General features: G+C 41.7%; 1 protein-coding gene across 3 annotated transcripts in view; it reads left to right on the top strand.

Annotated features, from left to right (window-relative positions):
• The window catches only part of LOC125452133 (transcription initiation factor TFIID subunit 4-like), a 122,696-nt gene that overhangs the window by 34,204 nt on the left and 63,419 nt on the right, over positions 1–25,073 (top strand). For all 3 annotated transcript variants that reach the window (XR_007247474.2, XR_007247475.2, XM_048530154.2), the window contains exons 10-11: positions 8,543–8,712; positions 22,949–23,079. Coding sequence is in view for 1 of the 3 variants with exons in the window: in XM_048530154.2 (XP_048386111.1) it covers positions 8,543–8,712; positions 22,949–23,079 (301 nt within the window). In the remaining 2 variants the exon portion in view is untranslated. The remainder of the gene's footprint in view (positions 1–8,542; positions 8,713–22,948; positions 23,080–25,073) is intronic.

Genomic DNA, 25,073 nt, shown 5'->3' with positions numbered 1-25,073 from the left:
CAGAGACAAGCACGAGAATTCCTGGAAGCATAGCATGCCACGAAGCAGGATATTAATAAACACACTGAACTCGACCCCATATACATTCCACTACGGAGGAAACCCAGAAGTGAGGCAATCCATCGCTACAGACCCCAGAGTTTAAAAACCAGGTGGGAAAACACACTGATACTTCATCAGAGGCTGCACTGGGGATGTTACCAAGCAACGTCTGCAGAGCAGCAAACCAGCTCAGTGAGCCAACCAAACTCAACACACTATGTTTCTGTCTTGGCTTGGTTCATTTGAACGTAGAACATAGAACAGTACAGAACAGGCCCTTTTGCTCACCATGTCTGCTGACCATGATGCCATTCTAAACTAATCTCAATTATCTGTATGTGGTCCATATCCCTCTCTTCACTGCCTGTTCGTCTCTGCCTAAATGCCTTTTAAACATTGCTATTGTATCTGTGTGTACCCACCGGTGGTAGCATGTTTCAGGCACCTACCACCCTCTACTCAAAAATGTTGCCTCATACATCTCTAGGTTTTTCCCCTTTGTCCCCTAGTATTTGATATTTCCACCCTGGGGGGGAAAAAGCCTCTAACTATCCAATCTATCCGTGCCTCTCAAAATTTTGTAAACCTTTACTAGGTTGCCTCTCCACTCCAACACTCTAGCAAAAACATTTCAAGTTTGTTCAACCTCTCCTCACAGCCCATACACTGTAATCCATGAAGCATTCTTGCAAACCTCTCTTGCACCCTCTCCAAAACCTCCACATCCTTCCTGTAGTATGTTGGAAGGTGTAACTATTCAAAGGCAATTGTCACTTGAGAAGTGTCTTCACCTAGAGAGTGGTGAGCTTGTGGAATGCTCTGCCATAGACAGTTGAGGCCAAAAACATTGACCATTTTCACGAAGGGGCCCGAGATAGCTCTTGTGGCTAAAGGGATGAAAATTAATGGGAACAGGGAACTGAGTGGATGATCAGCGGCCATCCTGTTGGATGATGAAGCATTCTCAAAGGGCCAAATGGACGACTTCTCCTATTTTCTGTGTTTTTATCACCATTTCAAAGTTAATATCGTAGTCTGTAGTTCAGATCTCTTATGTATGTACATATACATGACTCATCTTCATGTGGTAAATAAGAGAATCTTGAGGATAACTCTCAGAATGAAAGTGTTTTGTGATGTGCTGTGTGTAATTACCATGTTGAGCTCAATTGAATGAGAAATTATTCCCAACATGTGGAATTGTTGGGGATGATGGTTAGAGCACCTGTGTCTCCCTCAGCCGTGACACGTTACAGCTGGAGGGCAAAATCTTAGACCGGCATAGGTCTTTTCCTTAATGAAAACAGGACTTCTAACCAGCTGTGTTTGAAGTAGTGTGTATTGGATCTTCAAAGAGTTAATACAATCTGATGTTCAACTTTGCATGTGTTTATGATCACCTGAAACTGTATTGGCTCTTTTAAATCTGAGCCCAGGGAGAAATAATAAAATGCATGGAATTAAGGGGCATTTTTTCTTAGTTCTGTTGGATTGTGGGTGTCACTGGCTGGGCTGGCATTTATTTCTTGCCTGTATTTGCCCTTGCCATAGTGGTGGTGATTTGCCTTCTACTACCGTTGCAGACCTTGTACTGTCAATTCAGAAGATGGAGCAGGCAAACAGCACAGCATTCCTAGTTCTTAGTAATTGTATATGTGACATTCCCTTCTGGTTCACTGATGTCACTAACACTGGTGAGTAAATCCCACACTCCTTGTGTATTGAAAGTTCACTCTGGTTGCTCCATAGTTCGCTTAGGACATAACCTTGGAGTATTTCCCAGTACTGCAAATTTAAAATTTAGAGTCGCATAGTGATACAGTTCAGAGACCCTTCTGACCAGCCAGTCTGTGCCAATCAAGCATCCCTGTCTGACCTAGTCTCTCTTTCCAGCATTTACTCCATATCCCCCTCAACCCCTCCTATTCATGTACCCATCCAATTGTCTTTTATAAGTTCTAATTGTACCAGCCTCCTCCACTTCCTTTGGCCGCTCGTTCCATGCACACACCACCCTCAGTGAAAATGTCACCCCTTAGGTCCTTTGTGAGATCTTGCCCCTCTCTCTTTAAACCTATGCCCTCTAGTCTTGACTCCCACACATGAAAATAAAGAAATTAGCCATTTGCCCTGTCCACGCCCCTCATGATTTTATAAACCTCAATAAGATCAACCCTCATCCCCTGAATTTCCAGGGGTTAAAAAGTCCCAGCCTGTTCAGCCTCTCCCTGTAATTCAAATCTTCCTGTCCTGGCAATACCCTTATAAATTTTGTTTTGTTTTTATTACACCCTCTTGCATTTAACAACATCCACCCTATAGAAGTGTGACCAAAATTGTATGCAGTATTCTAAAAGCAACATCATCAAGGTCTTGTTCAGCCACAGCATGACATCCCACTTCCTATATTCGATGTACTGACCAACGAAGACCAACGTGCCAGATATCTCCTTCACCACCATGTCTATCTGCGACTCCACCTTCAAGGAACTATGCACCTGCACCTCTAGGTCTCTTTGTTTGACAACACTCCCAGGGCCCTATCATTAAATGTCTAAGTCTTGCCTAGGTTGCCTTACTGAAAAACAACATCTCCCATTTCTAAATTAACTTCATCTACCACTCCGCAACCCATTGGCCCATCTGATCAAGGCCCTGCTGTAATCTGAGATAATCTTGACTGTCCACTACACTTATTTTAATGTCGTCTGCAAAATCATTTTATATATATGACAAAAAGCAGCGGACCCAGCACCGAATCTTGTGGCAGACTGTAGGTCACAGGCCTTCACTGTGAAAAACAACACTCCACCACCTGCTGTCTCCTACCTGTAAGTCAATTTTGTATCCAATTGGCTACCTAGGCAACGCCCCCCCACCAACCCTGCTGTCGCCCGCTAGGATCCCGTGTGTTCTAACCTGACCAAATAGTCTACCATGCAGAGACTTGTTGAGCACTTTGCTGAAGTCCATACAGACAATCACTCTGCCTTTATCAATCTTACTCATTTTGTTGAGGACCATGGGTAACAAAGAAGACTGATGACAGAGCAATGGATGTGACCTATCTTCAGTAAAGCATTTGACAAGGTTCCTCATGGTAGACTGGTTAGCAAGGTTAGATCACATGGAATACAGGGAGAACTAGGCATTTGGATACAGAACTGGCTCGAAGGTAGAAGACAGGGTGGTGGGCTCCCCTGACTAGAGGCCTCTAATCGGCGATGTTCCACAAGGATCGATGGGCCAATGGGTTGAGGAGTGGCAAATGGAGTTTAATTTAGATAAATGTGAGGTGCTGCATATTGGAAAGGCATATCAGGGCAGGATTTATACACTTAATGGTAAGGTCCTGGGGAGTGGTGTTGAACAAAGAGACCTTGGAGTACAGGTTCATAGTTCCTCGAAAGTGGAGTTGCAGGTGAACAGGATAGTGAAGAAGGCATTTGGTATGCGAACCTGTATTTGTCAGTGCATTGAATATAAGAGTTGGGAGGTCATGTGACTCTACAGGACGTTGGTTAGGCGACTATCGGAATACTGAGTAGTTGAGTAGTTCTGATCTCCCTGCTAGTGGAAGAAAGTTACAAAACTTGAAAGGGTCAACAGATTTACAAGGATTTTGCCAGGATCAGAGGGTTTGAGCTGTAGGGAGAGACTGTATAGGCTGGGGTTATTTTCCCTGGAGCGTCAGAGGCTGAGGGGTGACCTTATAGAAGTTTGTAAAGTCATAATGGGCATCGATAGGGTAAATAAGTCTGTTTTTCCCAGGGTAGGGGAGCCCAAAACTAGAGGGCATGGGTTTAAGGTGAGAAGGAAAAGATTTAAAAGGGACCTGAGGGGTAAGGCTTTCGTATGAACGAGCTGCCAGAGGAAGTGGTGGAGGCTGGTACAATTTCAACATTTAAAAGACACCTGGGACATGGATAGGGACATGAATAGGAAGCATTTAGAGGGATATGGGCCAATGTTGGCAAATGGGAATAGATTTATTTAGGATGTCTGGTAAGCATTGACAAGTTGGAGCAAAGGTTCTGTTTCCATGCTGTGTTCAGTGTCTTCAACTATTTTGAACATCAAATGTAGTGAATCAAATTGTTTGAAGCCCTGGCATTTGTTATCCCGACACCTGTTTATGCTGCGATTTAACGTTCTCAAGCATTGTCGAATCATTTGAATTTGTGGGATCTTGCTGCGTGCAAGTTGGCTGCTGTTTCCTAAATTACAGCAGTGACTATACCAAAGTAAACCAGCTGTAAATCACCGTGGGGCATCCTAAGGACATGGAAAGCACAGTAATTTATGTAAATTCAAATTCTGCAATAATGGCTTTGTGCTGTTCTGACATCAGTGTTAAGCATTTTTTGAAGTTCTTGAGGTAACTGAACAATGTTAGGAAAATTAGTAAAATGCAAGATTGTATTTAGTAAATTTGGAAATCGGCTATAATGCCAGTTTGCAAGGCAAGTATTATTTCTAAACGTGTGCATTGCAAGCATAAGTGTCATAATGCTGTAATTTTGAGTGACTTTTCAGAATTGGTTGATTAATTACAGTTATGGTAAAAATTATGTTGGGATGTTCTCAGGCTATAGTCTCACCATTCTAAGTTCTTCAAAGGTAATTGTGTCAAGAACTTTTTTATTTATCATATCTAGGACTGTGTTAGGCACCTGGGTTTTATAAGCAGAGGCAGAATGAACCAAAAATTGCTTTGCATTTACATGGTTCCGAAGAGTCATACCAGACTTGCAATGTTAACTTTCTCTCTTTGCAGATTCTGCCAGACCTGAGTTTCTTCAGCATTCTGTATTTATTTTGCTATTTTATATAACACTCCACAACCACTGGACATCTCAAAGTTCTTTGCCAATGAAGGGTTTTCAAAGGGTAGTCTTTCTAATGTTGGAAATACTGCATGCTCTGAAACAGCAGCCTAATAATGTTACGGTTTTTTTTGCTGTGTGACTAAGGGATATTGGTTAGGTCACCAGGGCTGACAGACTGTATTTGTTAAAAATAATTCCCTGGGCCTTTTAGATTCATGCAAGCTGGAAAATTAGTGATTTGTCTGAAAAACCGAACCTCCAACGCTTGATGCAGTGGATTGTTAGCCTTGGTCTTTGTTCTTAAAGCCTTTAGTTGTTGAGGGTGAACTAGGGTCTTCGTAACTGAAGAGTGCTACCAACAGAGCCACAGCTGATGATACTAAGGCTATATGGATCTCAAGTTATGCATTAGCTGAAGTTCTCTGACCAATTTAGGAAGGAAGTCAAGGCTTTAGGGAAGGAGATCTCTTTGATCCATTTAAAAGGGACTTGGAGCTATACCTACAATGCTATAATCTACATGGTTACATACCAGGCGCTGGAAAGTGGGATTGGAATAGATTTTGTTTTGCTCAACTGTTAGAGATCTGGTGGGCAGAATGGCCTCTTCTATGCTGTGCTATTTCGGTGGTTCTAGGCTGCAGAGGAGATCTAATAGAATTTCTGCAGGAATGAGGATCTTCACTTAATGTGGAGAGCTTGGTTTTTGCTGGAGAAAAGAAATTTAAGGGGAGATTTAACAGGTATTGAGAATTATGAACAGCTTATTGAGTGTAAAGGAGAAAAAGTTTCCTAGGGGGTTGGAGATGAGAATTCTTTCTCTCTTGTACACTGTATGTTCTGGTCTGGGATGGGCTTCCTGAAAGAGTAGCTGAGGCAGAATGGTCACAATCAGGAAAAAGAAATTGGGCACATCCTTGAAAAACGAGCTATGGGAAAAGAGAATGGGCATTAGGATGAATTGGGCAGCTCTTTCAAAGAGTCAGCTGAATGGTCCCCACCTATTCTGGAAAGTTGAACTTGCCATTAATAACAGAAGTAAATGATGAAATATAAGCTGAGCAGCTGTTACTCTGAATTACTTAATGCTTCGGGGATTGAATAAGTCGCTAGTTGATAGATGGTTGATTTCCTTCAGTTCCCTTAGTTGTGCTGTGCCTCCAATGCATGCCATAGTTGGAGTGTTTTTGAAGAAGCATTTGGCTTCATCATGTTGACACAGCCGACAAGCACTTGAATTCACATGTCAACTGAGCAAGCCTTGGAATGTTGGTGATTTGCCATTGGAGCTTATGGGAGGCAAGTTTTGTTTAAAACTTGTGCAGCCTGCTGTATCTTTTCAGATATTATACTGAGCGTGAGAATGTGAAACTTGCCAGTACAAGAGTAGTTGAGGTAAACCATCTAGATAGATTTCAGGACTGCATAAACCTATGACAGAAAGGAATATGTTAATACTGTGAGATGAATACTAGCAGACATGGACCATATTGGGCTGAATGGTCTGTTTGTCGTTAAAGTTCTTCGTAGACATTTCTGCGCAACAATACACCTACGTTGCCTTATATTTGCTTGGTTTGATTTGAAATGTAATGAATGACGTGACTCAATTCTCACGGCTACCAGCTGCCATGGCGCTATCATGCGGGCCAGAAGGTAGCTAATGGATGTATTTTCTCCTTCAATTCCCTCAATGTCCTTTTGAAGTATTCTGCAAACTGGGATGCAGGGTTTTTTGCAGCAAGTGTGACTACTGAAGAATCATGCTGTGCTGTAATTAACCACTAAGAGGTGCTACGGTATACAGTGATTTTATTTCTCTAACATAGCATTCATGAAGCTGTAGGGGGCGACTCAGCTGTTTTAGAGCATGAATTCTGAAGGCCTATTTAGAAGGCGGGAAGTGTATGGATGTTATGATTTGGAGCAGTTTCCCTCAAAGGGTACTGGAAGCAGGTGTGGTAGTAATTTTGAGAAGGGAGTCTAATTATTACACAAAGATAAAATTTGCCGAGAAAGAGCAGGATAGAATGAGATGGATGGGAAAGCTTATTTAAACAGCGAGAATAAAACAGCAAATGACCTGACCTGTACAGTTCTACAGGGTCTGAACTGCTACTTCTCCTGATTTCAAGTCCAGTTTGAGTTCAAGGCAGTCCCTGATTTACAAATGCTTGTATTTGCAAATGAGATCCTGTTTAATGTAAGCATTCAAGATCTAGTATGTAAATATTCTCTTGTACTTATCACCAGGTATTTTGCACCATACTTTATTTTATTGTATTGTGTTCTGACTTCCGTACATTTCAACTTAGGAAAGTACTCAAATGGAACCTATTCATAGCTTTTCTGTAAGAGTATTAGTTTTGTTCACATCATTGTAAAATCTGAAAATGTTGCAAGTATTTGATTTTTTTCACAAGGTGCTGTATAGGGGCACCTGATCAGGAATAACTGTGATACAGGTTTTAGTTTATTAACTATACAGTTCCACTCCAGCATATGTGATGCTAATACACACACTTATGCACATATATATGGAGATTCTAATTTTAGCCTTTCCACATGAGTGTCCCAAGAACATGTGTTCTTTCACATATGGATGTATAAGAACCATGGTCACCATTCAGTATCCTGTTGCTGTTTGGGGTATCAGAATTACAGCAGCTGGTGATAGGTTTCAAAATAAATGTAATTGACTAAGTAGTGGTTGGGATATCCTGAAGTGATGGGAAAGCTGCATGCCTGTGCACTGAACCCCCACAGGAAGGCAATTTGCCTTCACCTTTGCCCATCCCTTATTATCTTGGTAATGAATGCTGGTCAGCGGCAATACCCACATTCCCTGCAAGAATAAGTACTGATTTGGTTCAGTGGGTAACACTTGTGAGTCAGAAAAGTTATGCATTTCAATGCAGTATCTTGAAAACAAACAAAATCTCGGATCATGCACTAGAGGCGCGATCATCTTTCGGATGGGGTGTTAAACTAAGGCCCTTTTTGCCTTCTGAGTGGTTTTGAGGAAGAGCAGCTCTCCTTTGGAAACAAGCCCTTACTCTAAGAGTCATCCTTCAATTGACTTAAAACAGATTATCTAGCCATTATCAATTTGCTGTTTATGGGAGCTTGCTCTTTTCAAAGTAGCTGCCACACTTGTTCTTTTAAGTGACTGCATCTGAAAAAGTATTTAATTGATTCAAGGAGCTTCTCATTCTAGAAGTATAAATCATTGACTTTTTAAACCTTTATAAATTGAAGGGTGGATATGAGAGAGTGTTTCCCTATGCTGAAGAATTAAACAAAAGCAAATCCAAGATGGTCATAAATTCAGTCGGGCAATGAGAAGATTTGTCTTTATTGAAAGTGGTTAGAATGTGAATATCATTTCTGCAAAGTGGTTGAGACAAGTAAGTGTTGCAAATGAAAGAAGCAAGAGTCGACATGAGAAATGAATTAGGAAGTGTTGTTGAAAGACTTGGATGTGGCAGTGTCAGTTGAGAGTGTGGTGTTGAACATCACAAATTAATTGGGCCAAGTGGCCCGTTTCTGTACTGTATGTTCTCTTTAATGCTGTTTTTCTTCTGTCATGGGGCCGTTGGTTGTTGGAAATGTTTGCTTCCTTTGAATAGCTGCCTTTCTCTACTACATGAATGTTTATTTCAATTCTGCAGGGAGGAGGATGACATCAATGATGTGGCCTCCATGGCTGGGGTTAATGTCAACGAAGAGAGTGCACGCATTCTTGCAACAAATTCCGAATTGGTGGGCACTATCATCCGGTCCTGTAAAGATGAAGCATTTCTCTCCTCTGCGTCCCTGCAGAAAAAAGCTTTGGAAATAGGTAGGTAACCACGTCCCAGCACAGCACAATACACTGGATCCATGTCAGAAAGATAGAACCATTGTCATGGGTGATACTAATCTACATATTGACTGAAAAAATCAGATGGGCAAGGGCAACATGAAAGACATCAGGGGATTGCTTCATTTCATTTCAGTGCACCCCCTCTCTGGCAGTAGATTATTTTAGATCTAATAACGTAAAGTCAGGTAGGATTAATAATAGATCTTATAGTTAAGGATCCACTTGGGAATAATGATCATGACATGATTGAATTTTAAATTCAGTTTGAAGGAGAGCAGCTCTGATCTCAAAATAGTGCCCTCAATTTAAACAAGGGCAATTAGAGATATGAATAGTTATCTAAAATGTGCTGGGTAAATAGACCATGGGGAAGGTCAGTAGTCGAACAGTGGCAAGCATTTAAGAAATATTTTGTAACATTCAGCAAAATTTATTCCAGTCAAAAAGAAATCAGTGAGAAGGATGAACCACTGGTTACGGTCAGTACCCAATCAAAAGGCCTACAATGTGACAAACTACAGTTTGAGTAATTTTTTTTTTGGAATGAGTAGTGGATGACTAAAAGGCTAATAGAGGGAGAAAATTGATTGATAGCCAATTGGCAAGGAATACTGAAAACAAACAGCAAGAGTTTGGCTATATAAAAGAGATTGGCTGAAGTGTGTGTGAGGCCCCTTGGAGTATGCAATTGGTTAATTATCAGGGAGCAAAGAAATGGCAGATTATTAAAAACAATATTTTGCATCGGTATTCATGGTGGACAAAACTGTAAACATCCTAAAGAAAGCTGATAAACAAGGTGCTAATAAAAGGAATGCTCTTTTTGAAGAGGTATTTATGGGACTGAAGACAGACAAGTTTTCCAGAGTCTGATGCCTGTGTACATGTGTTTCAAGGGAAGTGGCGGCAGAAATCATGCAGTCATTAGTCAAAATATTCCAGCATTCATTCCTTTCAAGGGAGAGTTCCAGTGGATTGGAAAACCACAGCTCAAAATTTTCAAAAGGTATGGCTGGTAAGAGCAGTTGATGTCAAATCAGCTACCCTTTAGACAGTTGATGTCAAATCAGCTACCCTTTAGACAGTTGGCTTCAACAGACAGGGGATGGGGCTGACTGCGATATACCTTGGTCACCTTTAGTCTTGACTCATCTGTGATACTCCTGGCTGGCATCTGGCCATGCAGTTCTTGAAAGCCTGAGCTTCTGTATAAAACCAGCTACTCAATCCAAACTTTATGCTAAGTCCCATGTGCTTGCTGAGCTATGCTGATTTCTGCCCTGGCTAGTACACAGGGGCAGCAGGATGGATAATGGAATGGCTCTTAGACTCTAACCCCTTTGAAATAAGGGTAGGGAAGTTTTACTGCAGCTGTACATAGTGCTGGTGAGACCACATGATGTGAGCAGGTCTGATCCCTTTATTTTAGGGAAGATATTTTACTGGACACTGTGCAGAGAAAGTTCACCAGGATAATCCCTGTGATGGAGGCTTTGGCTTATGAGCAAAAGCCAAGCAGGTGAGATTAGAAGAATGAGAGGTGATCTCATTGAAACCTGAAATGTCATTTATTTTTAAGGGGCTTGATAGGATAAATGCTGAGAATGTTTCCCTGCATGGGTGAGCCCAGGACCAGAGAGTACAGTCTCAGAATAAAAGGATCCCAATTTAAGACTGAGGTGAGGCATTTCTTCTCTGAAGGTTGACAGTCTTTGGCACTCCTTACCAGGGAGAGCTGAGAGGGACAGAGTTGTTCCATATATTTAAGGCTGAAATAGATGCTGATCAAACATTTTCATAATCCTTGCCTTGTCTGTGTCACTGCCTTGAGTCTTGTTTTGTTGTTTTTTCTTTACCTGGAGAGAAGAGGGCCCTGCGCTGTATAGCCTTCTCCTATGGCTTCAGTTCCAGCATTGTTCTCATTTAATTCAGTGCCTCTTTGTGCTTGTTCTTCATGAAATGAAATACCTGTTTTCCAAAATGAAAAGCAAAAGCTCAGTGAGTCTGTAACATTTATGGAGAGAAGCATAATTACTGTTTTAGTTTGATGGGCTTGTGGATTATGTCCAAACAATTTGCTGCCTTATTCCCCTCTCTGTGTTCTGTTCAGAACCATCATGGAGTTATTTACCCCAATACTGTATCCTCTCCTTCCCAAGGCACCCCTCCATGAAAGTGCAGGCAGTCTAAGACCTGTCCTTGTGCCTGCTCCCTTCCTACCATCCAAGGCCTCAAACACCCCGTTACAAAGTGGAAGAGTGATTTCAATATTGAAATCAATATACAGCAGTCAATATATTTGCTGCCCACAAACAGTGGACGTACACTGGACAGGCCAAACAATGGCTGGAGACTGCAAGTGTGATCCTGAGTTTCCAGCTGCCCGTTTTAATTCTCTACCTTGCTGTTTGTGTTGCAGTACAGCTGACTATTTAGTTGAGGAACAGCATCTCATCACCCCATTTGATATTTTACGGCCTCCTGGACTCAGCACTGAGCTTACAAATTTAGACAAGGAGCTCTGGCTCCCATTTCTCTTTTTTGACAAGTTTCAGTAATATTCTTTTCATGTTTGAGAGCAAAGAAAGAACCAAGTTTCTTTACTTGTCCCATTATCATTCACTTCAGCCTTGCACAGTAAAACATTTTGTCACTGTCTTCTGTTTCCCATAGAATAATATACTATTTAGTTTTGTCCCCCAAGCTTCTCCATGTACTTTTTTTTATAATCTGTTACATTTCTAACCCTATCTAGTTCAGATACAAGGTCATTGGCTTAACTGTTAATTGTTTCCTCTCCCACTACATGCTCGGTATGCTGAATGTTTGCAGCAATTTTCTCATTAAATGCCTACTTGGGTAACTAATGTCCTTTTAGGGAAGGAAATCTGGTACCCTCACCTGGTCTGACCTACATGTTACTCCAGACCTACAGCAATTTAATTGAATCTTTAAAACCATTTCAGAGGACAGTTATGAATCAGTCAGTTGAAGGGTAATTGGGGATGGGGGACCTTGCCAGCGACACAGTCATCCCATGCAAAAATAACCCAGAAAGTTGCTTTTTGTTCTGTTTCCAGTGTTTGCAATATGTTTTCCCATTTTCAAAAAGTGTTGATTAAACGGGTGAGGAATATACAATTGTTTTTGAGTTACTGCATATGAAAATGCTGAAGCTTTGATGCCTTTAGCTTAAGTTAACAATCCTGATAATAGATAGCAGGTGTTATTATCGCCTTTATTTCAGCTTCATCCCAAACTCAGCCTATGGGTATGACTGCAAAATCCTCCATTTCCCTATTTAAAGCCTAGAGTGAATACATTGTAGAAAGTGGCCCCTATAACAGGGGCTAATTGGATTCGAGTAAAATTTTCAGTGCGGGTAATTTATTGATTAAAATTGCCCTTGTATTATAGGCGGTAGTTTTGAGTACATAGTTAATTCACTTTGAATTTTTGTTTATAAGTGTGATATTGGAATGGTTTGTGTCCCACCTACTTGCACAGAGAAAAGAGGGCTATTGTAAAAATGAGGCCTTGCTTTTCAAAAGTCAATTTTTTTCTAAATTGAATTTCTTTCATGATTTCTCTTTCAATTAAAACTAAGTAAGGCTGGCTTGGAAGTATATTATGTGTCCTAAATGTGCAAACTGTTACTGTTTTTTTTAAGTTAGGCTGTTGGTTTTCAAGAAAGAAGGAGCTGAAGAGGGAAGTCTGATTTTGTTCTGGTATGCATGGCGGCTTTCTTTGGCTGTAGCTTGATCTGTCTTGTGCCTTGAGCAAGTTTGTAGATTCTGTGGAAAAACAGCAAACGCCCAAGGTACTGGTTTAATGAGTTGTTTCTTTCTTCCTCCCTCCCCCAGCACCCTCTTATATTCTGTTGGTGTTTCTTTAGGTCCTCTCTTATTTTCGCACTGCTTTTCATGTAATTGCTTAACTGTGTAACAGTGTTCTGGACAGAAGGAGCAAACTCTCTTCATCTGTAGGCATCAGCTTCTTGTATATCCTGAAACAGTAGTTTAAAAGGTTATTTCAGCATAACGTGTACAAATTTCGTGTTTTTTTTCTCATTGTAAATTGTATTCCATTCCTCCACTGCTTGAGGGGTCTTGAGTTTGTGGAGATCCCCAAAGGGCACTTGTTTGATCCGAAGTGATGCTTCTCATGACTAAAATGTGTGTACCTGTTGCTGGGGTGTGTGTGTGTGTTTTCACACACTGCTTGATGACTGAGTTTTCCCCATCTTTCTCAATGCCATGAGCTATCTGTACAAAAACAATTTTTAAAAAAAATTCAATTCACTGTTATTTAGCTCTTCAGGCTTGAACAGTCAGAATGAAGATTTTTTTTAAAGGTGTGGCTGTCTTTTTTTATCTTGAGTAAAGATGCGTCCCAATTTGGACAATCTCCAAACTCTATCTTTTGAATTGTCAGTGCATGATATGCAGAATGATCCTGATATTGGTCCCATCCTATTGCACCTCATTATCAACAATAACCTCCTTTGTCTTTCCCCCAGCTTCTGCTTGTGTCTGTCTTTTTTTGCTAGTCTACTTACCTACACTATCCACCTCATCCACTCCCAGGGCCTTTGGCATTCTCTGGATAAACGGGTTTTTTCCAAATTCCTTATCACTGAAGCCGTGTCCGTCTGAGTCATTTGTCTGTCCTGCCTGCCTGCACATCTTGCGGCAAATTGTTACGTGAGCCTGTCATACTCACAGCCCTTCTTTTGCTTAAGTTGCTGCTTTCTGTTAGTGCACTTAGTGTTTTCACTAAACTGTTAGTCACAAGAATGATCAGGATGAGCTTTTCTGTGTTGTCTGCTCATAGGACTTAATGAATTTTGTCACTTCTCTTCGTGGTCACTTACCAATCTTCAGCGCGTTGGAATGCTGAGAATAAATGGAGATGTCTCTGTGCTGAGAGGAGCCTCATGTTGTCCATTGACCAGTTGCCCCAAATGGCTGTTTTTTTTTGCTGTGAAGGTCCTCGTACTTGCTGACCATTCCCCAGGTACTTGGTGTTGTGGGGAAAGAGGTATCCCACTGGAGACATTGATAAGAATTAATGAAGGAGGAGTAGATAATTTGGTTCTTTTGAGCCTATTCGGCTATTCAGTAAGATCATTGCTTTGATTGAGCTCTACTTTCCTGCCTGTCTTCCATAACCTTGTGAGCAAAAATTTATCTTTCTCAGCCTTCTAATTTGTTCAATGACCAGCCTTCCCTGCACCCTGGTGAAGAAAATTCCAAACATGAATGCTCCTCAGGTGAAATTTGTTCTCGCCTCCATCTTAAATAAGACATCCCTTGTTTTTGAGCTATGGCTGTTAGTTCCAGACTCATCCATGAGGGTTAACATCCTTTCAGCACATGCGCCTTGCCGATTGGCACAGTGCTCTGTTCTGGATTACCTGGTTGAAGATCAGTGTGAGAAAGCAGACCATGCATATGTATCATTACTGGAGCCAAGGAAAGTCTTGCAGAATGAAATTACACTGGGAACAATTGAGAAGGCTCAATCCACTGTAACGTCAGAGATGGCGTGTGCTTCTGCACTTTGCACTAATGGGCAGACTTGGTCTGTCTATGAAAAGATGAAACCCAAGGATGCTAAGAATGAGATTTCACCTTTTTTCATATCTCAATTTTTTTAAACAAAGTATTTCCTAGAATTCTGTTCTCTTCCCTCTTCTTGGGGTGTTCTGTTTCTCCAATTATCCTGCTTTGCATCTTTGCCATTGAGGTGTTTGTTTTCTTGTCCCTTTTACCAGGTTCAGCTAAGCTCTGCTCCTGGCCCCTCAATTGAAAGCCTCTTGGCTGACAGTGTAATCGCTCCATTATGTAATTGCACCTTTTTGATGCCCTTTATGGTCAACTAGTCTGCACACCTAGCTGACCTTGCACTGCCAATCTCTCTCCTGTGAATTTTTGGCATTTGTAATTACCCTCAATTACCCTCTCTGGCAATGCTTTCCACGCCCCAACCACTTAGAGTAAAGAACTACCTCTGACATCTCCCCTATATCTACCTCCACTCACTTTAAATCTATGCCCCCTCGTAAAGTCTCTGGCTGCCCACTCTATCTATACCTCTGATCAATTTGTACACCTCTATCAAGTCACCTCTCATCCTTCGTCGTTCTAAAGAGAAAAGCCATTTGTAATTTGGCATTTGTAATGTCAAACTGTACTGACAGAGATCAGAGAGTGTGTGCTTCTATCCTTTTTTTTTAAAATCCCTACATCCCTCTGTACTTTTCTCCATGGAACAGGATATGCCAGAGTCTGACTATCTGCCACTACCTCAATGCCGGTCAAACTTTGTGTGTGCATAAAAAATTAAAGTGAATACTTTGGCTCAATTGAACTGTGAACTCAACAACGTTAACTTAACTACTAGGTGGACTTGCAGTCTTGAAGGTTGCTCTTAGAACCTTTTCAAGTTTCTCAGCAACAGGATAATGCATTATGCATCACACAGCATAGCATTCCTACCCTTGTATAATTTATGAGTAACACCCTGGGAAATCCATCAGCATTTATCTACCATTGCAATGATTTTGTTGTAAATGTGCTGTCTTACCTTTCTCATATTTTGTTTGTTATTGGTTTTCCTTCCTGTGGTTGCCAATTGTTCTGCACACGGAAACAGGACATTCACCCTGTTGAATCAGTCGGTTGTCAGGGAGTGCTCCCCCCATCAGAAGCATTCACTGTTTCTCTCCCCACATGTGCTACCAGACCTGCCAAGTATTTCCACTCTCTTAAAATCACCTCAAATTATTACCTGTAATATTTTGTAGAGTTCATAGTCTATCTAAGTCCACCTCCTATCTCAGATCATATGTGTGTCCTTCTATTTTCCCCTCTCCACCTGTAGCTTTCCCATCTGTTTAAAGTACCTTGAGCTTTTTATTCTTCCATGGGTTGCGGGTGTCACTGACTCTCCAACCTGCGGTTGTTACTTGCTAGCTAAGCTGGTAAATTTGTTTGCAGACATTTCATCACCATCCCTGTAACATGATCAATGTGCCTCTGTCCCGCTTGTTATTTGTGTCTCAGTTTTCTGGGGAGGGTGGCATCACTTACAGATTTATGTCTTGGGGGTTGATATATGGGTCTAGCTGTACGTATTAAGAGTTCCGGCTTGAGTGCCAGACCTCCAGGAACTCTCATGCATGTCTTTGGCCTGTCCTAGGGTGGCTACATATCCCCAGTCAAATTGTTGCCCCTCTTTGCCCATGTGTATTGAAATAAGGAGATTTCACCAGCTATCACTTGATAGATAGTTAGTGTTCATGAATTCTGATGGCTAGTTTCCTCCTAGTTTGCCCTATGTAATGTTTTAATGGAAGTGATGCCACCCACCCCGGCAAACCGAGACACACAAATAACAGGCAGAACTTGAGGCAAGCCTCATTCCCTTGTTCAAAAAATGGAACAAGAATAATTCCAGAAATTACAGGCCACTTAGTCTTACATCAGTGGTGGGCACATTATTGGAAAGGGCTCGAAGACAGGATTTTTGATCACTTGGAAGGGCACAGTTTGATTCGTGAGAGTCAGCATGGATTTGTGAGGGGTAGATCATGCCTCACAAACCTTATTTAATTCTTTGAAGAGGTGAGCAAACACATGGATGAAGACAGAGCAGTGGATGCGGTATACATGGATTTAAATAAGGCCTTTGATAAGGTTCCCTACGGTAGGCTCATACAGAACGTGAGGAGGCATGGGATAGGGGGAAATGTGGCAGATTGGATTCAGAATTGGCTGACTCTTGAGAAGACAAAGGGTGGTAGTGGACGGAAAATATTCAACATGGTGCTCAGTTACGAGTGGTGTACCACAAGGATCTGTTCTGTGTCCTCTTCTATTTGTGATTTTTGTAAATGATTTGAATGAAAAAGTGGAAGGATGGATTAGTAAGCTCGCAGACAATACGGAGGTGTGTCGTGTTGTAGACAATGCGGAGGGCTGTCGTAGGTTACACAGGGACATTGATAAGATGCAGTGCTGGGCTGAGAAGTGGCAGATGTAGTTCAACCCTGAAAAGTGTGAGGTGATTCATTTTGGAAGGACAAAATTGAAAGCAGCATACAGGGTTAACGGAAAGATTCTTGGCAGTGTGGAGGAGCAGAGCGATCTTGGGGTTCATATCCACAGTTCCCTGCAAGCTGCCACCCAGTTAGACAGAGTTGTTAAGAAGGCGTATTGTGTGTTAGCTTTTATGAATGGAGGGATTGAGTTCAACAGCTGTGAAGTTTATGGTCCAGCTATACAAAAGCCTGGTTCAGCCACCTCCTGGAGCATTGTGTCCAGTTCTGGTCACCGAATTACAGGAAAGATGTGGAAGTGTTGGAAAAGGTGCAGAGGAGATTTACCAGGATGTTTGCCTGGAATGCAGGGAAGGTCTTACGAGGACAGGTTGAGAGAGCTGGGGCTTTTCTCTTTAGAACGACGAAGGATGAGAGGTGACTTGATAGAGGTGTACAAATTGATCAGAGGTATAGATAGAGTGGGCAGCCAGAGACTTTACGAGGGGGCATAGATTTAAAGTGAGTGGAGGTAGATATAGGGGAGATGTCAGAGGTAGTTCTTTACTCTAAGTGGTTGGGGCGTGGAAAGCATTGCCAGAGAGGGTAATTGAGTCGGCCTCATTTAGGGGCATTTAAGCAGCTATTAGAGGCTTACGGATGATAGTATATGGTAGCGGTGGAGGTTAGATGGACCTTAGGATTAGGGTAAAAGGTCGGCACAACATCTTGGGCCGAAGGGCCTGTACTGTGCTGTACTGTTCTCTATTCTATGTTCTAGAGGACCAGTGCTTTGCTGGAGGCACCCTTATGGTGTTATCTAGCATGGCGTTGAAACGCCTACAAACAAACTTACTAGCTCGGCAAGAAGTCAACTGCATCAACAACCTGAGCTACAAATCTTCTCAAAAGCCTTGACCATGCTTAGCTGTTCTAGACCTGAGTGGCATGCAAGTCAATCGGCGTAGTTAAGTGTCCTGGTTCCATGGTATGTAGGCCTGACAGATGAATTGCTATCATCCTTCAGTGACTTGTTAATTGTCTACCTTCATTCACAACTGGATGTGACAGGACTGCAGAGCCTGGATCTGATTTGTTGGATATGTGTTCACTTAGCTCTATCTATCATTTGCTGCTTGTGCTGTTAGGAACACAAATGATCTTGGTGGCTTCACCACATGAAAAATGAAGTGTCACGTATACGTGGTGCTGCTCCTAGCATGCCCTCCTGCACTCCATTGAACCAATGTTGATCTCCTGGTTGGATGGCAGTGCCTCTGTGGGGATAAGCTAGACAATGAGGTTGCAGATTGTACTAGAGTACAGTTCTGTTGCTGTTGATGGTGCCCGGTGCCTCAAGGATGCTCGGGTTTGAGATAGTAGATCTGTTCAAAATCTACCCCATCTAGCAAGGTGATAGTGCCATACGACACAATGGAGGGTTTTCTCAGTGTGAAGACTGGACTTTTTCTCTACAATAATTGTGCTGTGGTCACTGTCACTGATACTGTAATGGAGAGATGTATGTTGCTGGTTCCCTCACTACCTGCTACAGGTCCAGTTTAGCAGCCATGTCATGTAGCACTTGACCAATTCAATCAGTAGTACTGCTGCCGAGCCACTCTTGGCGGTAGACAGTGAGATCCCCCACCTGGAGTGCATTTTGCATCCTTGCCACCTCCAGTGCATTCTCCAAATGTTGTTCGGTATGGAGTACTAGTTCATTAGCAGATGTAGAATGGCACTTGATAATCTGGAGTTCCCTAGGCACATTGTGGGTCAACCTACAGCATGTGGACTGCAGCAGTTCAAGGCGGCAGCCCACCACCACCTTCTCAAGGGGCAACTAGGGACTGGCAATAAATGCTCACCCAGCCAGTGACTCCCACGTCCCATGAATGAGTTTTGTTTTCATGTCCATACTTATTATTTGTGGTGTGATTTGAACCCAATCTGCTAGAAAACTTGGGCCTGTGGATTACTAGTTCAGTGATAGAACAGCTACACCACAATCTGCCCAAGTATTCGGAGATGTTGTTTGTTGCATGTTTAACACATCTTTGCCTAAATGTATAAATAAAGTCCATTCTGGAACATGGCTATACTTTTACCAGAAACAGCCTACATCCCCGAGCTAGTTCCAGTGGTTCAAGCACAATATTTCATGACCCTTTATTCCTCTTAGCCAGCGCGCACTCATCTCAGTCATTTATCAACAGAAAAAAATTGCAGTCAATTTTTGCTTTTGTCAAGAAATTCAAGTCACTCTGGAGACTCTTGGAAACAGCTAAGTGCTCAATAAAGCTTCAACTGCTGGTGAGAGCACAGGTGGAGATGGCCATTCACCCTCTAGTTTCGGGTTTCAGTCAATTCTGGATTACTGTACTGTCTGATCTTGATTAATGTACTTGTGTTAAGGATATGAAATGAGGAGCAAAAGTAGGTCAATCAGCCTTTTGAGCTGGCTCTGTCATTTGTTAAAATAGTAGCAGATATGTTTGTATTTTGAAGTCAAAATTTCCACCCACACTGGAGTATAAGAAATGGAATAGATGATCATGAAACATGGTGCTTGAATCACTGGAACTAGCTTGGGGATGTAGGTATTACCAGCTGTTGCTGGTAAAAGTATAGCCCTCTTCCAGGACAGACTCTCACTAGGGAATCAATCTACCTGTGCTTTAAAGTTCTCGATGATGCCATCTCCACCGCTTTCTGATTTCAACTTATGAAGTAGTGCAACTATCTAATATTTTTAAACAAAATTCTCACCACTGTCCTAAAAGTGCTCAACCCACTGTGCAACCATGTTCAACAGCATTCGCAATGACTCATTCTGAAGCAGTCCGTGTGCAAATGCAACATTATCTGGATAATATCTAGGCTTGGGCTAAAAAGCGGCACGTAACATTTGCACCACAGAATGCGAGGTAATGACCATTATCAAAAAGAGAAAATCTCATCACTGGTCACTAAACCAGATACTTCCAAGGCACTCACCACCTTGACTTGGAAATATATTTCAGTTCCTTCAGTATCTGGTTTAGTGAACAGGAGATGGGTGGGAAGGTAGGCACACTTTTCCCTCAGCTGTGTTAAATGGGTCACCCTTACTTTGAAAAGTGTAACCCCAAGTTTTAGACTTCCTCACTTGGGGAATCATCTGCTGAATATCTACCTGCTCACACCCCTTAGTAACATCAACTCTTTTTTTATTTTCTGAACATCAGTGGGTATAAGCGCTGCCTGATCAATCTTCCATACAAGACAATTCTTTTTTCAGCAATCGATCTTATAAATAATCTCCTGAATTGCTTCCAACATAACTGTCTATTCTTGATTAAGGAGCCATTAAACTGTATTCAATGCTTCAAGTGCAGTGTCACCAATTTAGTTTGTGGCAAGTATTCATTACTTTGATACTTCACTACTCTTGCTGTAAAGTGAACATTCCAATTGCCTGCCTAACCTTTTTCTGCCTATTAACTGAAGGACACCCAGGTCCTTCATTTCAGCAGCATTTTGTAGCTTGAACTTGTCTCCTCATCTTAATTTGCAGTAAGTACCATTCAGCAAGTACCCAATGTTAACTGAGACACATGCAGATTTGCCAGACTACAAGCTCATAAGAAAAGTTCCCATCCTCCTCTGCAGCTCCTTTGTCTCCCTGTTTCTCTAAACTGCTGCCCTTCAAGTTCTCTGCACTCTGCCAATACCTGCTTTCTGTGCATTCTGTCTTTCATTACTCATTGGTGATTGTGCCTTCAGCTACCAGGACCCTAAGCTCCTGAATTCCCTCCCTAAACTGCTCCACCTTTCCACATCCTTCAGATTTTCTGACAAATCTAACTTGGAGTATTTTGACCACCTGCCCAAATATCTCCCTGTGTAGCATTGTGTCAAATTTTAGCTGATGACCATTCTATGCAGGGCCATGGATGACTTTAAGAAAATTACATAAACACAAGTTGTTGCTGTAAATACACCAGCTTCAACAACAGTAAATAAGGCTAAAAATAACTTTAAGCATTAGGTCAGCGATTTGATGCCTAGAGCGAACTTGTCAATTGTGGTATCTTTTTATTTTGGCTATTTTTGTCATCTTGTCAATTTATTATATTAAACTAAAATTCCACACTTCAAAATTAGCTTGTTTTAGATCATTTCCATTTCAGGAGCTGTTTTAACTGTTTTGTTTTATTTTAAAAAAAGTCATCTCCATGTTAGTAACAAGGAGTGTATTTCTGCCTGTGTTTTAAAATGGCTACAGATTACTTCATATAAATACTTGTTTCTGATTTCCTTTCTCTATTTCAACCCAAATGCATGCTTTTCATTTTGTGCTCAGTTTAATACGGTACTTGTCTTCCAAATGACCTCAAAATGGAATGCTTGAGGCAAAATAAAATATGTATATTTCCCAGTGCTCCGAGCAGCCTTTTGGTTGTGAGATGAATAGTTATTTGAAGGTGGAGCATAAGAACTCTCATCATCTGTCATTTTGACCTGTGATCTATTTGAATCAGAATGTAGTATGTTATGGTTCTGATTGAGGACTGCTTTTTCTGCATCTCAGATTTTAATTGCACCATTTTGGAAGCTGTGCCTTTAACTCGGGAGTTTTGTCTCAATCCTCCGTCTGTCTACCATTCTCCTGGTTTTAAGACACACTCCATTAAAACCTTTTTGGACCAAGCTTTTGGCCACCTGTCATATTTTTCTAGTGATCAGTGGATTTTGTTGCTGTGCTCCTGTAAAGCACCTTGAGATACGTAAACAGTTGCTATTTACATAGCAGTTAATCATTTTCTTTCACAAGATGAAGACATTGCTGGTTTGGTTGATTTATTTGATGCTCATTCCTAATTGTGGCAGGGAGTGGCATAGTGGTGATGTTGGTGGATTATAATCCAGAACCACAAGGTAATGTTCTGGGGTGTAAATCTCAGCATGGCAGATGGTGAAATTTGAATTCAATAAAATTCTGAAATAGAAGGTTAGCCTAATGACGACTGTGTTGGTTGTCATAACCGCTTAACCAATTCCCTTTGGTGGAGAAAATATCCCATCCTTGCCTGTCCTGGCCTACATGTGACTCAGGAATCACAGTGATGTAGTTGATGCTAAAATGCCGTGTGATGCAGCCAGCAGCACCCATGTCCCATGAACCGTTAGAATCCCTGCAGTGCAGAAACAGGCTTTTCGGCCCAACAAGTCCACACTGACCATCTGCATAGTATTTCACCCAGACCAATCTCCCTACCCTTGCCCTGTAACCCTGCATTTGCCAAGGCTAACACATATAACCTACACATCCCTGAACACTGGGCAGTTTAGTGGAGCCAAAGTACTTAGCCTGCACATCTTTGGACTATGAGAGAAAGCCCACACAGACACAAGGAGAATGTGCAAACTCCGCACACAGTTGCCTGAGGGTGGAGTCGAACCAGAGTCCCTGGCGCTGAGGCATTGCTAACCGCTGGGCTACCCGATAAGTGAATGAATTAAAGAAAAATTGCCTTTGAAGAGCTGTTATTTTGAACCACTGCAACCTTAAGTAGGTATACCATTACTTTAGTGTTAATGCCATGTCGGTTAGAATCCAGAGTCAGAGTGAATGGAGTGGGTGTTGATGGCCTCCGATCCTACTTGGTTTTAAATTTAAGTTTTATCAAGACAAGTTCAAACTTCAGTTAAGTTCCCTGGAGTTGATTTGGTTACAAGCATATGAATGTACATGTATGTATGAAAAGAGTGCTGTAACACGGAGGGGAATTGCTAGGAGGCAGAGATCTGAAAGATTGCATGAATGAATAAGCCTACTCTGGAAGATAAGATCTGTCTGTCTTTCTTTCTTTGCCATCTTGTTTGCATCCAGTGTAATATTGGGAAGTGGGTTCCAAGGTTTTGATTCAGTGACCGTGAGGGAGATAGTTCAAAGTCAGGGTGGCTTGTGGCATGAAGGGGAACTTGCGGGTGGTGATATTTCTATTTCTCTGCTGCCCTCTGGTAGAGATTGCACAGTTGGAAGATGCCTAAGTGAGAGTTGCTTCTCATTAGGAATGGGAGGCGTTGAATTTGTGAGTGGGTGTTGTATTTTGGGCATGATGGGAAGTGTTGCATGTACTTTTGAATCTTGTAATAAATGATGCATTGCTGCTGCTCCTGCAGGGAAAACACATGGTGTGACAGAGGTGAGCTCTGACGTTTTGAGCACCATATCTCATGCAACGCAAGAGCATTTACGGGAGCTAGTGGAAAAGCTCACGGTAATTGCACAGCACCGGATGATGACATACAAGGTAAGTCACTTTGCTTACCATTTCTTTTGATGATAACCAGTGCACTTAGGAAAACCACCAGTAATTGATTGTGGGTTCCTCAACTTTTACAACTTGATGTGCAGAATACAAAAGCTGGGCAGTTTAAATGAAATCTATAGAGACCACCTGTTTAACCATCAGCAATAGTGTTTTTGAAATTCACAGGAAGTCAAGATTGACACTCCAATGCCAGCACTGAGAGAGTGATTTGCTGTCAGATCCCGAAGTTGTCCATGTCCAAATGTAGAACGATCAGGACATTATGCAGGCATGGGCTGACAATTGGGAAGAAATATTTGAGATGGGGCTAGATATTGGAGTTTGTTGTTTGAAGTTGTTGAATTCCATATTGTGAATAAAATGGCCTTGAACTGCCGAAACTGAAAATGAAGGGCTGTTCCTTCTAACTTGTGTTTCACAGGTGTATCCTCAACCTTCTGGAGCAGGGAATTATAAATGCTCTCCTAGCTTTGTATACTGCTTTGAAAGGGCTCCAAGCATTCATAACAATATTTTGAGTTTATGTTTATGTATCAAATGCCCCAAGGTGTTTCACAGCAGGAAATCTGACAAAATTTGATACTGACCCACTTAAGGTAATGCCAGTAAAGGTGACAAAGCTTGCTTGAAGAGGTGAATTCTAAGAAATGAGGTGCTGTATTTTGGAAAGGGAAATCAGGGCAGGAATTAGGCACCGTTATTGGTAAGGTCCTGGGGGATGTTGCTGAACAAAGAAACCTTGGAGTGCAGGTTCATAGTTCTTTGAAAGTGGAGTCACAGGTAGATAGTGAAGAAGGTCTTTGGCATACTTGCCTTTATTGGCCAGTGCATTGAGTACAGGAGTTGGAAGGTCACGTTGCGGCTGTACAGGACATTGGTTCGGTCGCTTTTGGAATACTGTGTGCAGTTCTGGTCTCCCTGCTATAGGAAGGGTGCTGTGAAACCTGAAAGGGTTCAGAAAAGATTTACAAGGATGTTGCCAAGTTGGGGGATTTGAGCTGTAGGGAGAGGCTGAATAGGCTGGGGCTATTTTCCCTGGAGCATCAGAGGTTGGGGGGTGACCAATTAGAGGTTTATAAAATCATGAGGGGCATGGATAAGGAAATAGACAAGGTCTTTTTCCCTGGGGTGGGGGAGTCCAAAACTAGAGGGGCATAGGTTTAAGGGGAGAGGCAAAAGATTTAAAAATGTCCTAAATGGCGGCAACTTCACGCAGAGGGTGGTGCGTGTAAGGAATGAGCTGCCAGAGGAAATGGGGGTCTTTTGAAACTTCCGACACAGGCAACTGAAGAAATATCAGTCCCTGTCAGCCGAGGGGAAAATGGTGAATTTGCTGGAGGCCAGAGATACTGAACTTAAGTTGCTATACTATGAATTGGTTGGGGTGTCCCATGCTTCCTTCCACACGTGATTGAGCTGACGGAAGCCTGCTGCTTTTAATGCAGTCTTAAATTGAATTTCTCTGGCTAAGATGCTTTTTGTCAGTTATTTCAAAAATTTTCCCTGTGTCTTTGAAAACTATATCTGTGTGGCTTCAAACTTCTTCACTGAAGTTTATTTTTAATTAATGTGCAGCTGACTGAACATTACATATCATCTTCAACCACAGACTGCAATTCCCAAATCCAGAATAATGCGCTTTTCCATTCAGCTCCGAAACCACACAGACAATTATGTGTTTCGGGCCGACATCCTGCTGAAATAATTTTTATAAAGAGAAAGATTAGTAAAATTAAGTAATTTCCAAAGGAGGGTTATTTATGTTAATTGCCTTTGAGCATCTTGTGAATTCTATCACATCTGCTACCAGAACTTGATAATGTATATTTGATGTGCTGCTGTGTTGACTGAGCTTGGCTGGAGAAAATAAATAAATCTGATCTCTTGTTACATTACAATAGCTTGACTAATTTGTTGTCAAAATAAAGGAGAGGTTTAATAGGCATGGGGGACATACATTTCCACTTAGGATA

This window comes from Stegostoma tigrinum, chromosome 5 (genome assembly GCF_030684315.1).
Source record: "Stegostoma tigrinum isolate sSteTig4 chromosome 5, sSteTig4.hap1, whole genome shotgun sequence".
Lineage (NCBI taxonomy): Eukaryota > Metazoa > Chordata > Chondrichthyes > Orectolobiformes > Stegostomatidae > Stegostoma > Stegostoma tigrinum.
The sequence above is the reverse complement of the archived record's forward strand: the minus strand, read 5'-3'. Positions and strand labels throughout refer to the sequence as shown.